This window comes from Lycium barbarum, chromosome 6 (genome assembly GCF_019175385.1).
Source record: "Lycium barbarum isolate Lr01 chromosome 6, ASM1917538v2, whole genome shotgun sequence".
NCBI lineage: Eukaryota > Viridiplantae > Streptophyta > Magnoliopsida > Solanales > Solanaceae > Lycium > Lycium barbarum.
The window spans coordinates 115,001,172-115,012,510 of record NC_083342.1 but is presented as its reverse complement, the minus strand read 5'-3'; the positions used below and the strand labels follow the sequence as shown (position 1 = coordinate 115,012,510).

Sequence of the window (11,339 nt, the reverse complement as noted above, 5' to 3'; positions counted from 1 at the left end):
GGGTTTCCTTGTAATATTTGTTTACCACTCTGCACTCTCCAAAGACTTGATATTTTGTAGAAAAGTATTCAGGATATAGATTGTGTTCATATAGTTCTATGCAATTATGCACACAGAGAGTCAATTTTCATACTCTACAGGCCAACACACTCCATGTTCACACACTCTCTCTCTCACCCACACTCATAATTATACATGTTACAGTAGAATTCGAGCCAACTCGCATACATCTCAACTATTCCATTAGATACCTATTACCTTTCTATCAACACGATCACCGGGTAATTTGGCCCATAAGAAGATGAAAAGAAATCATCTAAAACTTTATCTCGGCTAGAATTTGAACATCCTTATGAATAAAAATGTTTAAAAGTTAGATTCTACTGAATTAAGTATTCATTTTTACATGTGCTTTGGATGTCACAATTAAGCAACTATTCCTTAAAGAGAAAAAGTAAAAGATAGGAGAGCCAAAAAATTCCACTACAAATGAAACCAAATGAAATGAGGAGCCAAAGGACATTGTAGGAGCTTTAGGAGCAAACAAAATGCGTGAGTGTACCCCGTGATTAATTTAAACTTTTGGGACCACTCTTGAAGGCTCTATTTCAAACCTTTTTTTGCTCTGTGCCAGCCAGAACAACTTTGTTGAATCACATGTAACTCATCAACTATGATCACCTTTCTGACAGCCACAGATTTTCTTTAAAGGGTTTCTTTTTGCCTAAACTTTGGTCGGTGATGTTACTCTCCATCTATGCTAGGAGGTAGTAGATGATTGATTAGTCGAAGTGCATGGAAGTTAGCTCGGACAACACCGTTATAAAAAGAAAAGTATCCCTTTTGTGTATAAGATTCTACTGTCTTGCTATTTGAATCAGTAAAAGCAGCAAACATGACATATTGGCTCCCAAGTGTTTGCTGACAATAACTGCAAATAATGCCAGTGCACACTGACAATGAACTTTGACCAGGGAAGAGCCTAATAAAAGACGATTCATTCATGTGAAGCACAAAGGAAGAGCAAAGCAACAGTATAAGGTGGCTGATTTTGTTTGATAGTAGCCCATGGAGCATGCCCAACTTAGTGGCACTTGCAGAAAAGGGACCTAACTATGTGCATCAGATGGTCTATAAAAGAAAAGCAAGCTGAAGATAGCACCCAAGTGTGTTAGCTTAACGGTCCGTGAAATTGGTGAAAACCATGAAAAATCAAAGGTTCAACTCTCAATAGAGACCAAAAAATACTAGGTGGTTTTGTTTTATCTGCTTAAGTCTTCATGCGCAAAGCTACCTGGTGCTTGTGCTAATGGAAGGTAACTGGTATCGAAGGAATAATCGAGGTACGCGCAAGCCTACCAGACTCCACTATTATCCACACACCAAAAAAGAAAAGGATGTGAACCAGAGGTGTTTTGAAGAAAAAGTCAGAAACTCTACAGAAGCTCGGGTTCAAGTGCCTGCATTTTTGGCATTTGGTGTAAATTGCTAAATAAGGTATACGATTTATTGGAATTCTTCAGCTCCCTGCAATTGTGTATGGACTGCATGATGCTCAAGGTTTAACAGAATGTGGAATAGAGAAAAACAAAGCAGAGAACTATTCTAAAATGACTAATTAAAAAGATTAGGTTTCTGGATATGTAATACATATGCAAATAAAACAAAGTTACTGTGCACACAGAAATATCAAACATATGATGTAAAGGAAAGAGGGTAATGGAAGGATTGACCATAGTCAAGCAAGAAATGAGAAGCCGCTCAAAAAAAAAAAAAATTATATATGATGCAGCAACTAGTTATTGCCGTTTCATACCATGCAGCTTTTGCAAACACAGAGTCTGGTAAACAAAAAGCTGCGGGGTAGCTGGTCATGTTCTAATACCAAAGAAGTTATGAGTGCTTCTAACAGTGTACTATAAAAAATTTACAGTTTTTTCCCATCTTGGTGCGCTTCCATTTAATTCTACATAAGCTAAATGAAGAGACAAGAAAGAACTAGAATAGTTGCATCATTTGAAACAAGTTATTGGGCCTTAATAATGAGACTATAAGGACAAAAAGGGATATACCTACAGTACAAAAACAAAAGGATCAATCAGTGGGATGCAGAAGGTAGCTTCCAAAAATTCTTTGTGGCTACCAAGATTTTCTCCCTTCCATGTGATTCAGGTTCTTTCTCATGAATAGTTGCCGTCCATCTTACAGCAGGAGCAATTCGGTCTACTTTGTCTATCACTTCAGGAGAGTCCCGAATTATAACAGTTCCTTCAGGCCGGAGAATTCTATCAATTTCCACCATCAAATCCACAAGGCTGCACCTGGAAGAATGTACAAATGGTTCAATCACTTTGCACCTGTCAATGAAACCTAGCACAGTCTTGCATCTACTTTTTGGGATTACTACAGTTCTTTATCTATCTCAGGAATAAGAGAGAGCTGGGAAGAATTATTCCCTATAAACAAGTCTAACATCAAGGTAATTGGCAGAAAATAGAATGGACAGTAACAATTTTTAGATTGCAAACCCACCCCATCTCTTATTACTAACTCCTTACATGCAGAATGATCCTCAGGAACAGTATTTTAAAAGGCGTTTTTGGGGCGAGGCGCGCCAAAATGCCCCCAAACGATGGTGGGGAGCGAAAGTCTCAAAAGGCGTATGCCCAGCAATTTGGGTTGTACGCCTGCCCATGAGGCGAGTTTTTGTGTTGGGGCGTAAGCCTAGGAAAATTCTTCAATTTAAAATAAAATTTGTTGAATAAGTTCTTAACATAATACCCAAATTCTCAAAAATCAGCTTGTAATTACTCAAAAGTTTTAAAAAAGAAATGAAACATTACAATATAAAAGTCAAGACCTTTTTTTATAGCTAGAACCCCTACTTTATGTTCTTTCCCAATACTTTCTCTAGTCTTCTACTATCTCACAAGTAACGAACAATCACTTTGCAAATACCAAAAAAAAAACTCTATTCTCCTTCATCACAACAAGTTCCAAGTTCAAATTGCGGGTTATTATTCATCCTTTTTATTCCTCCATCGTAGAAAACCTTATTCTTTTCAACTAGAGTTACTTTCGTCTCTTTTCATTTATTTTTCCAGGTTAGTTTGTAAATTTGTACTTAAATTAGGTTTTCAAGTTCATTACTGCTCTTGCTCTCTTTATATAATTATGTTGGCTTTTATAAGAAAACTTGTGCTTGTAAGTGGCGTATAATGGATTACTTTGATTAGCTTTTTATGGGGGAGCACATCTATATATACTTTTCACTTATTTATAGTTTTCTTCAATTTTTTATGCAATTATACCTATTTAAGAATATGTATTGTAATTATATGATTTTATGAGATACTAAAAATCAAATACCTATGGGCTTACGCCTCGCTTTACGCCCATGCCTTTTAAAACACTGCTCAGGAATAAGACCACGTTTCTATTTAACCTTATCAACAAAACTTCTATTGCTATAAACTAACAACGTATTAAGTTTACTGCATCATCTCCATGCTCTATCATCTCCAAGCAGATTAAATATACCTTAAGAGGCTAGGAGCAGTATAAAACACTTTTCTCCAAGGAGGAGAAAAAAGATAACATTAATGTTCCACCTTGACAAGTTATTACAACAACAACATACCCAGTGTAATCCCACAAGTGGGGTCTGGGGAGGGTAGGATGTACGCGGACCTTACCTCTGCCTTTGTGGGATAGAGAGGCTTTTCCGATAGACTCTCGACTCAAAAGAAACGTAGTCGATACAGGCAGTGTTATCAAAAGCGAAAAGTGCAAAAAAGCTCTAAGGTTGGTTGGGGCTTTAAGCGCAAATAAAGTGTGGGCTTTAGTGAAAAAAAGCGCAATGGTGCAAATATACAAATATATGTTTGTTTAGTCCAAGACTAATAATAGTAAGCATGAATAACAAATATATGGACAACCAATTGTGTCGAACTTTCCATTTTTGGAATAGTTACGGAATCTCCATGAATAGGATCAAACCTTATTCCATGGTATTTACATGAGGTTCCTCTTTAAGAAAGTCCCCGAGAGGGGTCCATTTACAGGTCAGGGCCACAAAGGTCTATATGAGATCCTAACAATGTCATGGCATGCTCAATTATCTCTTAACTTAGCTATGTTAGGCTCTTTAACCATTGTTGTAGCTCATCATATTTATTCCATGTCACGATAAAGTGAAATATCAATCGTCTAGTGTCACCTCTTCAAAAGAGGCATACATTTCAAGGAAAGTATGTCTTAGAGCCTTGATGACGACACTGAAGCGCACATAAAGCGAGGCGAAGCGCTCATCATGTTTTGAGCCTCGCTTCAGGGCTTAAGCGCGCCTTTGGCAACACTGGATGCAGGATTGCAAGAAAAATAAAACAGCAAAATATCAAGATATAAAACAAATAAAGCAACACATAGTAATACACACAGAAGAGTATGGATCTACGCGATACCTAAACAATAGTGTACTAGTAATACACACAGAAGAGGCTAGCCCCCTACCTCTCACACACACAATGCTGCAAAACTCAACTACCTACTAACCTTCTACCCTAGTTTCTCGACCTCCAAATCTTCCTATTTAAGGTCATGTCCTCAGTCAGCTGAAGTTGTGTCATGTCCTGTCTAATCACTTCCCCCAGTTCTTTTTCGGTCTACCTCTACCTCTCCTAACTCCTGCTACTGCCAACCTCTCACACCTCCTAATTGGTGCATCCTCACACCTCCTTTTCACATGCCCGAACCATCTCAGCCTAGCTTCCCACATCTTGACAAGTTATTCAAGGAAGAAAATATATGGCTATCAAAATTCATATCATGAGTGTACTTGTGATTATACTGTTCACTACTATTAAGGTCGTTTGAAAATCCAAAAATACCATCAGAGAAGGAATTCATCTCTAGGAGAAGAAAATGGAGTCTATATTCCAATAGAAAAAATGTTCTACTCTTGACTGAAAATTTGATCAAAGATACCACAAGTTTTTGCCTGTTAGTTTTACAAGGGAGGTTACAACATCCACTTGTTGATGTCAGACATGGACTACACGGTGGATAATTAGCTATAATCTACAAGGTACAACACAACAACATACCCAGTGAAATCCCACAATGTGGGGTCTGGGGAGGGTATAGTGTACGCAAACCTTACCCCTATCGCGGAAGATAGGGAGGCTGTTTCCGGAAGACCCTCGGCTCAAGAAAAACATAAGAAAAGGTCAGATGAGCACAAGCAGTTCAAAGAAAAATGAAAATGAAACTAAAGAAAGCGAACAAGTCATGATATGATAGAGCAGTCTGAGAAAAGGAAGCAGTAGCTACCACAGATAAATAAGATAATTGAAGTACAAGAAACAACACATAGTAGCAAGCATCAAATGACAATAGACTGTATATCAAAATTGCGACTACCTACTAGCCTTCTACCCTAATCTGAGTCCTCCATAACCTCCTATCTAAGGTCATGTCCAAGGTAAGCTGGAACTGCGCCATGTCCTGTCTAAGCACCTCTCTCCAATACTTCTTCGGCCTACCTCTACCTCTTCTGAAACCATCCATAGTTAAGTGCAAATAGTAAAAGCATTATTCCCCACTGTTACCAAATACATGATGTATGATTGCTGAACTTTATGTCAAAAATACTGATCCAGTAACACAAGAAAATGAAATCCAATGTCTACATGGAAATAACTATCATGCTTCATTCAATGTTTCCAATGCTGCAGTTAGTTTTCAAAATCTCGAGCCAGAAGTTGTGGCAGAAAGTATAATCAGAGTGTATTGGTATTCAAGTCCTCAAGATTTACTGATATTTCTTAATTAAAAAATTGATGTCTAAACGTTCGGTTGTGTGCCAATGTAGGTGAGTTTAGGAAACCACTATGACATGATAGCTAACGAGGCTGCCATGGTTGGCTATTCTCATGCATTGATGCCTAAACGACGGGGGTGTGCCAATGTTGGCGAGGTTAGGAACCCCATTATAATATGATAGCCAGAAAAGCGGCTGCCTTGGTATTCCCATGTATAACTCACTCACTTCTTGAGAGGAAACAAGCTATCTTGAGAAAAGTAAATTAAAGCACAAAGCTTTATTCAATATTTTTTCTCAATTCCAAAATGATTTTACCTTTTTTTATTGGTATTCCAAAATGATTTTACCGAAGACTTCAATGTCTTTATATAGTCCACAAAATCTAAGTACCACGCTTAAAAATAGATAATCTAAGTACAATGCTTAAGAATAGATGTGGGACAAGCGAAATCCTTTAAAGACCCAAAAAAGAAAAAAATACTAGTCCGTCAAATATATCTTGGAACCAAATGAGGACCACATTTTGTCACTGATTCTTACAAAAATTCATTTAGTTTATTAATTACTTTTTTTTTTTTTTTGATAAGCAAAGAGTACAACCAGAAATTACTTAAATATATTGTTTATTAATTACTTAAATATATTGTTTATTAATTACTTAAAAATATAGTTTTATATCTATGAATGGATGCGTATGTGTGCTTCTACAATAATCTACATTCTGCTCATATTTTTTAATGGTACAAGTATAATGATATTCTTCCAAGGGACAGGGCTCATTTCAATCTCAACAGCAGGAAAAAACTATTTTTCTCATATGTCTAAGCCTTGTTAGACAAAGTTACACAGCAACTGTGTTGGTGAGAAGTAACAGATACCCCGTGGATTAGTCAAGATGCGCACAAGCTAGCCCGGACATAACCGTCATCAATTAAATAAATAAATATAACGGTATTCTACTCGTATACAACAATTATGTTTCAATCCCAAGCAAGTTGGGATTGGCTGTGTGCATCCTCATAGACCATGTTACTCCATTTAAGCTCATCTTGGTGTATAAAACAAAATTAAACAAATAAAACCAGAAATCCTCTATATTTTTTACTTATATATCAATTCCTGACATGACTAGAGGACTCCTAAGACTATTGCACCTAAAGTAGATGTACTAACATGACTAAAAGTTAATCCCAACTTATTAGTATCTCCTTCGCTTATGTAGATCTTTTACTCCCTTTGTGCTTTATTTGCGCTAGGTCTGCATGGATTCCAAGAGATTATAGGTCTTTCGACACAACTTCCTTTCATTGATTCCAAGACATTGTATTCTACCTCTTCTTCAAAACAAAGAGATTGTACTCTAACAATATGATGATCTTGTTTTAGATCTTAATTATTATCTCCAAGGATATCCTACATATTTAAATCTACTAGATGAGATTAATTTCACGTAGCCAAAAATACTGATACATGTGCCATTTTCAATGAAATCTGATCAATGGTGAAAAACATGTTGAAATTACTACTTGGATTAACATAGTTTTTGCATCTCTTAAAAGTACTAATAACTAAATGTCATGCAAGATATTGTTTCTATCATCAACTATTGTGGTGCAATGTACTTTTTCATTGTCTGAACTAGATATCTCGCCTTTTTCTGGAAATAGGTGAGAACTTTCATATTCAAATGGTTCAGAACTGCTAACTTAGGAAATGTAATGTCGGAAATATCTAATTATGTACAATCAAAGATAAAGAGTATCGAAGAATCCAGATGTTTAGACATACCTGATATTGCCAGAGACAGGATCCTTTACGAGAGATTCTATGGATCCCACATGAATCAGATCATAAGTCCGAGGATATGTTGAAAAAGGCTCACACCTGTGACATGAGTGGCAAATGGAGTTCATTAGTTGAAGTGCATAATCCATCTATCCATTTCCTTTGGGGAAAGAAAAAGAGGAAGGATGCTAATGTCGGCACTTATTATGTGGAGGTTTCATTTTTCCAACGTCTCCATAAGTTCTCGGATTTATAAACCATGAGTGGATGAATCTTTTTGCAAGGAAAGAACTTTCCGGACATAAAGATTAAAGAAAGAGATTTATTTATTTTTTAAATAGAAGTCGCTATCTAGCAGAAAGGATAAAGATTTTTTTCTTAGAAAAAGAGATAATGATCCAGAATCCAGCCAAACATAATGTACTTTTTTGAATGACTAACAAATATGTGATAGACAAATTCTTTTGAGAACTATGTGATAGGCAAATTCTTGACCTACCAATCATGGTAAACTCCAATAAGGCCTCTGTCATAAATGACATCAAGGGTTAAAGGCTTATGCGCTGGAACAACATTCATCACCCAGATCGGATCTGATGATAATGCTGCAGCAAATCCTCCGAAAAATGCATTCATGTCCATGACATTACGAACTGATGAAGTTCCTAGTTTCAAGTTCAATGAATTCTTATAATATGCAACTCTTCGCGTCCATCTTCTTGAGTCAGCTTCAAACACATCCACTCCATTTTTAGATACGATTGCCCTAGAAGGAGCTTTTGTCAGCCTCGCTGGCCATTTTGGAATTTTCCCAACAGCATATTCCCCTTTGGAAGATAAAGTCCTAGTCACACATTTTTTCAACTTGAAGTACCTGCAATTAATTTGACATATAAAAAGCAGAGATAGTTATTTATAATGCTTCCACCAACAATATGCATATCAAGGAGAAAGCAGCAAAAAATTGTCGGAGATCATAGCAAGATGCAGTTGGAGAACATGGAAGGAGGAAAAAAATAAAGAAATCATGAACAAGAATCACCATGCAGCACTTGGATCATTTGATTCATCGCACAGCTCAAGCCCAAATTCATTTTGATTAGGAAGACATGAATCCCCATGAGGCTTTTTCCAGATGACGGTGTTTCCATCTACAACAATCAGCTCATAGCACAATGATCTGGCCACTGTTTGGAGATCCGCCCACTCCTTATCTTGCTTGGGCCACTGAACGGGAGGACCAGAAATGACAAGGTAGCCTCCGGGGCGGAGTAACCGGTCAACTTCGATGAAGTATGTTGCATCTGCATGGCAAATTCTTCTTTCAGGATTTCAAAAGGCAGATATTTAAAGCACATTGACAATGACCATGGAACTCAGAGAACTCACTATATGCAGTAAAAGGAATCAAACACCGCGAACAATGAACCAAATCAAACGAGAAGGCAGGAAAAGGAAGCCTGCGTGTCCCAAGCATGGCAACAAATGCAGGTATTCCTCGTTCCAAGGCGAACTGTATTTGTGATTTATGTGAATCTCTTGGAGCAAAAGAGAGCGTCAACATGTCTTCAGAAAGTAGATAACCACCAAAACTGGCAACCTGTAGTAGGAATGAATATTATGTTCACAGATTCAAAAGAACAATACTATAGATTCTAAGGAAACGAGCAAGAACACCCTACCCCGCATCCCATATCAAGGGCAGTCCTCAAAACTCCACCAGCTATCGGAATGTACTGTTTAAGTTTCTCGATATACTGCTCTGCTCCGTCAGGGAACATAGTTCCACCACCAGGAAAGATAAAATACGGCCCTTCCCTTTTCATCCATCCTTGGTGCCCTTTCCTGTCAGCTATTTTATTGTATGGCATATTGTCATGCCATATCTGTGAAGAAAGGGAAGATTAGTGTTACCTTGCACTGAAACATCAAACCCACCAGAAGAAAAATAAAGCCCTCAACGGTAAGGCTGCAAGTTAACGCAGCCAAAAGTGGCCCACGATCACAGATGCAATGCAACAATTTAAGCAGAATCTACAAGAAAATATGAACTGTAATTTTTTAACATATTGAGAGGCTGAGTTACTAAAAGAATTGCCACCAAAAGAGGCCCAAGACAAGGAAAAAGGCACTATTGACATTAATCTAAAAGGAAAAGGAAAAGGAAGAACAAAAGAAAACTATTACGGGATCCATCTAATGAAACAACAAGAAGCGGGAATACGAGTATTAAGCTGGATCATACATAAGGTGCAGACAGGACTACATCTAAAGGCTACCAATCTGAGGGAAACTTATGAATTCAAAAATCACTCAAACTATTGCAACCTAACATAAGCAAAAGTATCTGTCCCTAACAGCTTAAAACTTTTAAGTAAGGGCATTTCAACATGGTTTCAGAACATGCAGATATCCCAGGTTCGACTCTCACGGCCATCCATCAAACAAACTATTTCCACGTGCTATGCCAAAGACAAAAAAAAAATTAGACTCAGTAGGAAGGCAGAATCTTGAAACCTAAAGTTGAACAACAACATAACCAGTGTAATCCCACAAGTGGGGTTTGGGGAGGGTATTGTGTAAGCAGACCTTACCCCTACGTTGGGAGGTAGAGAAGTTGTCTCCCGTAGACCCTCGACTCAAGTAATCTTGAAACCTAAAGTATTGAGTAAATAAAAGTGTTTCTTCTATCAACAGTCTAATCTAACACACTCAGCACAAACTTCCAGGGTGCTGGGGATTAGCTTCAGATCAATTATAACTACCAAACATTTGGCCTTTTCAGTGAGATGCATTACCTTGTGCAAACTGTCAGGCCACTGAACAGGAACACGATAACCTTGTGTAGGTGGAATCAAACAAAGAGGTGTATCCTTAGGCAAAGGACAATGTCTTTCCCTATAAAAATTCATCTCTCTACTCAACTGACTATTAATTTTCGGATCCTCACAAGGCATATGATCCACATAATCAGCTGTACATGCATCAATCGCTGTGTTATGTCTCCCTGACTCCACCTACACCAAAATTCAAAAATTCAAAAAAAAGGGGGATCCAAACAGAACTTAACAGTAATTAAATTGTTTTTTTTTTTTTTACCTGGGCAATGAGGCGAGTACGTTGGCGGGGATCCCCAGATGCAGAACGGAGTAGAGTTTGGCGACCTGAAGCAGCTAAAGAATCACCCAAAGGAGTACAGAGAAGAAGGAAGAATATTAATACTGCTGCGAAGAAAGCTGCTGATACTAAATCAAGTAGACGCCATTGTCTAGCATTTCTCTTTGATGATGGTAGATTTAAGTGACCCATTTTCAGTTAATAATTAAACTTCAAGATCCAATCACACACATATGTACGGATATTGGAGTTTTATGCTGTCGAATATTTAGGATTTGAAGATCTGAAGCATATGTTGAAGTGGAATTCTACTGCTTTTTTGAAGTGAGAGTGGCTTAAAGAAGCTTGAGGAGAGAGTGACAGGGAGGATATTTTTATTCTTTCGTATTTGTAATTGTAATTTTCAGCCATTTTTTAGGCCCCGTTTGAACATGATTACATATAATTTATATATTTTAAATTATATTTTTTTAATAGATATAAAAATCTCACAAATTGTGAAAAATATCAAAACATTCTCAATTCTTATATAATCTTACCAAATGAGCAAATTATAGTTTATAACAAAATTAGTACACCACTTTTCTAAAAAAAAATGCAACATCAATTAATC

General features: G+C 37.2%; 1 protein-coding gene across 2 annotated transcripts; it reads right to left on the bottom strand.

Moving 5' to 3' along the window:
• Window positions 1-1,764: 1,764 nt before the first annotated feature.
• Window positions 1,765-11,126, bottom strand: LOC132645675 (probable pectin methyltransferase QUA3). 2 transcript variants are annotated; one of them, XM_060362803.1, is made up of 9 exons: window positions 10,709-11,126; window positions 10,408-10,626; window positions 9,292-9,495; window positions 8,999-9,209; window positions 8,652-8,913; window positions 8,109-8,483; window positions 7,613-7,708; window positions 5,422-5,554; window positions 2,184-2,321 (listed from the first exon to the last, which is right to left on the bottom strand). In XM_060362803.1, the coding sequence occupies exons 1-8, from the start codon at window positions 10,916-10,918 to the stop codon at window positions 5,425-5,427; spliced, it is 1,707 nt and encodes a 568-aa protein (XP_060218786.1). In that variant the 5' UTR covers window positions 10,919-11,126; the 3' UTR covers window positions 2,184-2,321; window positions 5,422-5,424. The 2 variants fall into 2 exon arrangements, with proteins under 2 accessions (XP_060218785.1, XP_060218786.1); XM_060362802.1 differs by lacking the exon at window positions 5,422-5,554 and having other exon boundaries at window positions 1,765-2,321; window positions 10,709-11,124.
• Between the last annotated feature and the right edge of the window lie 213 nt (window positions 11,127-11,339).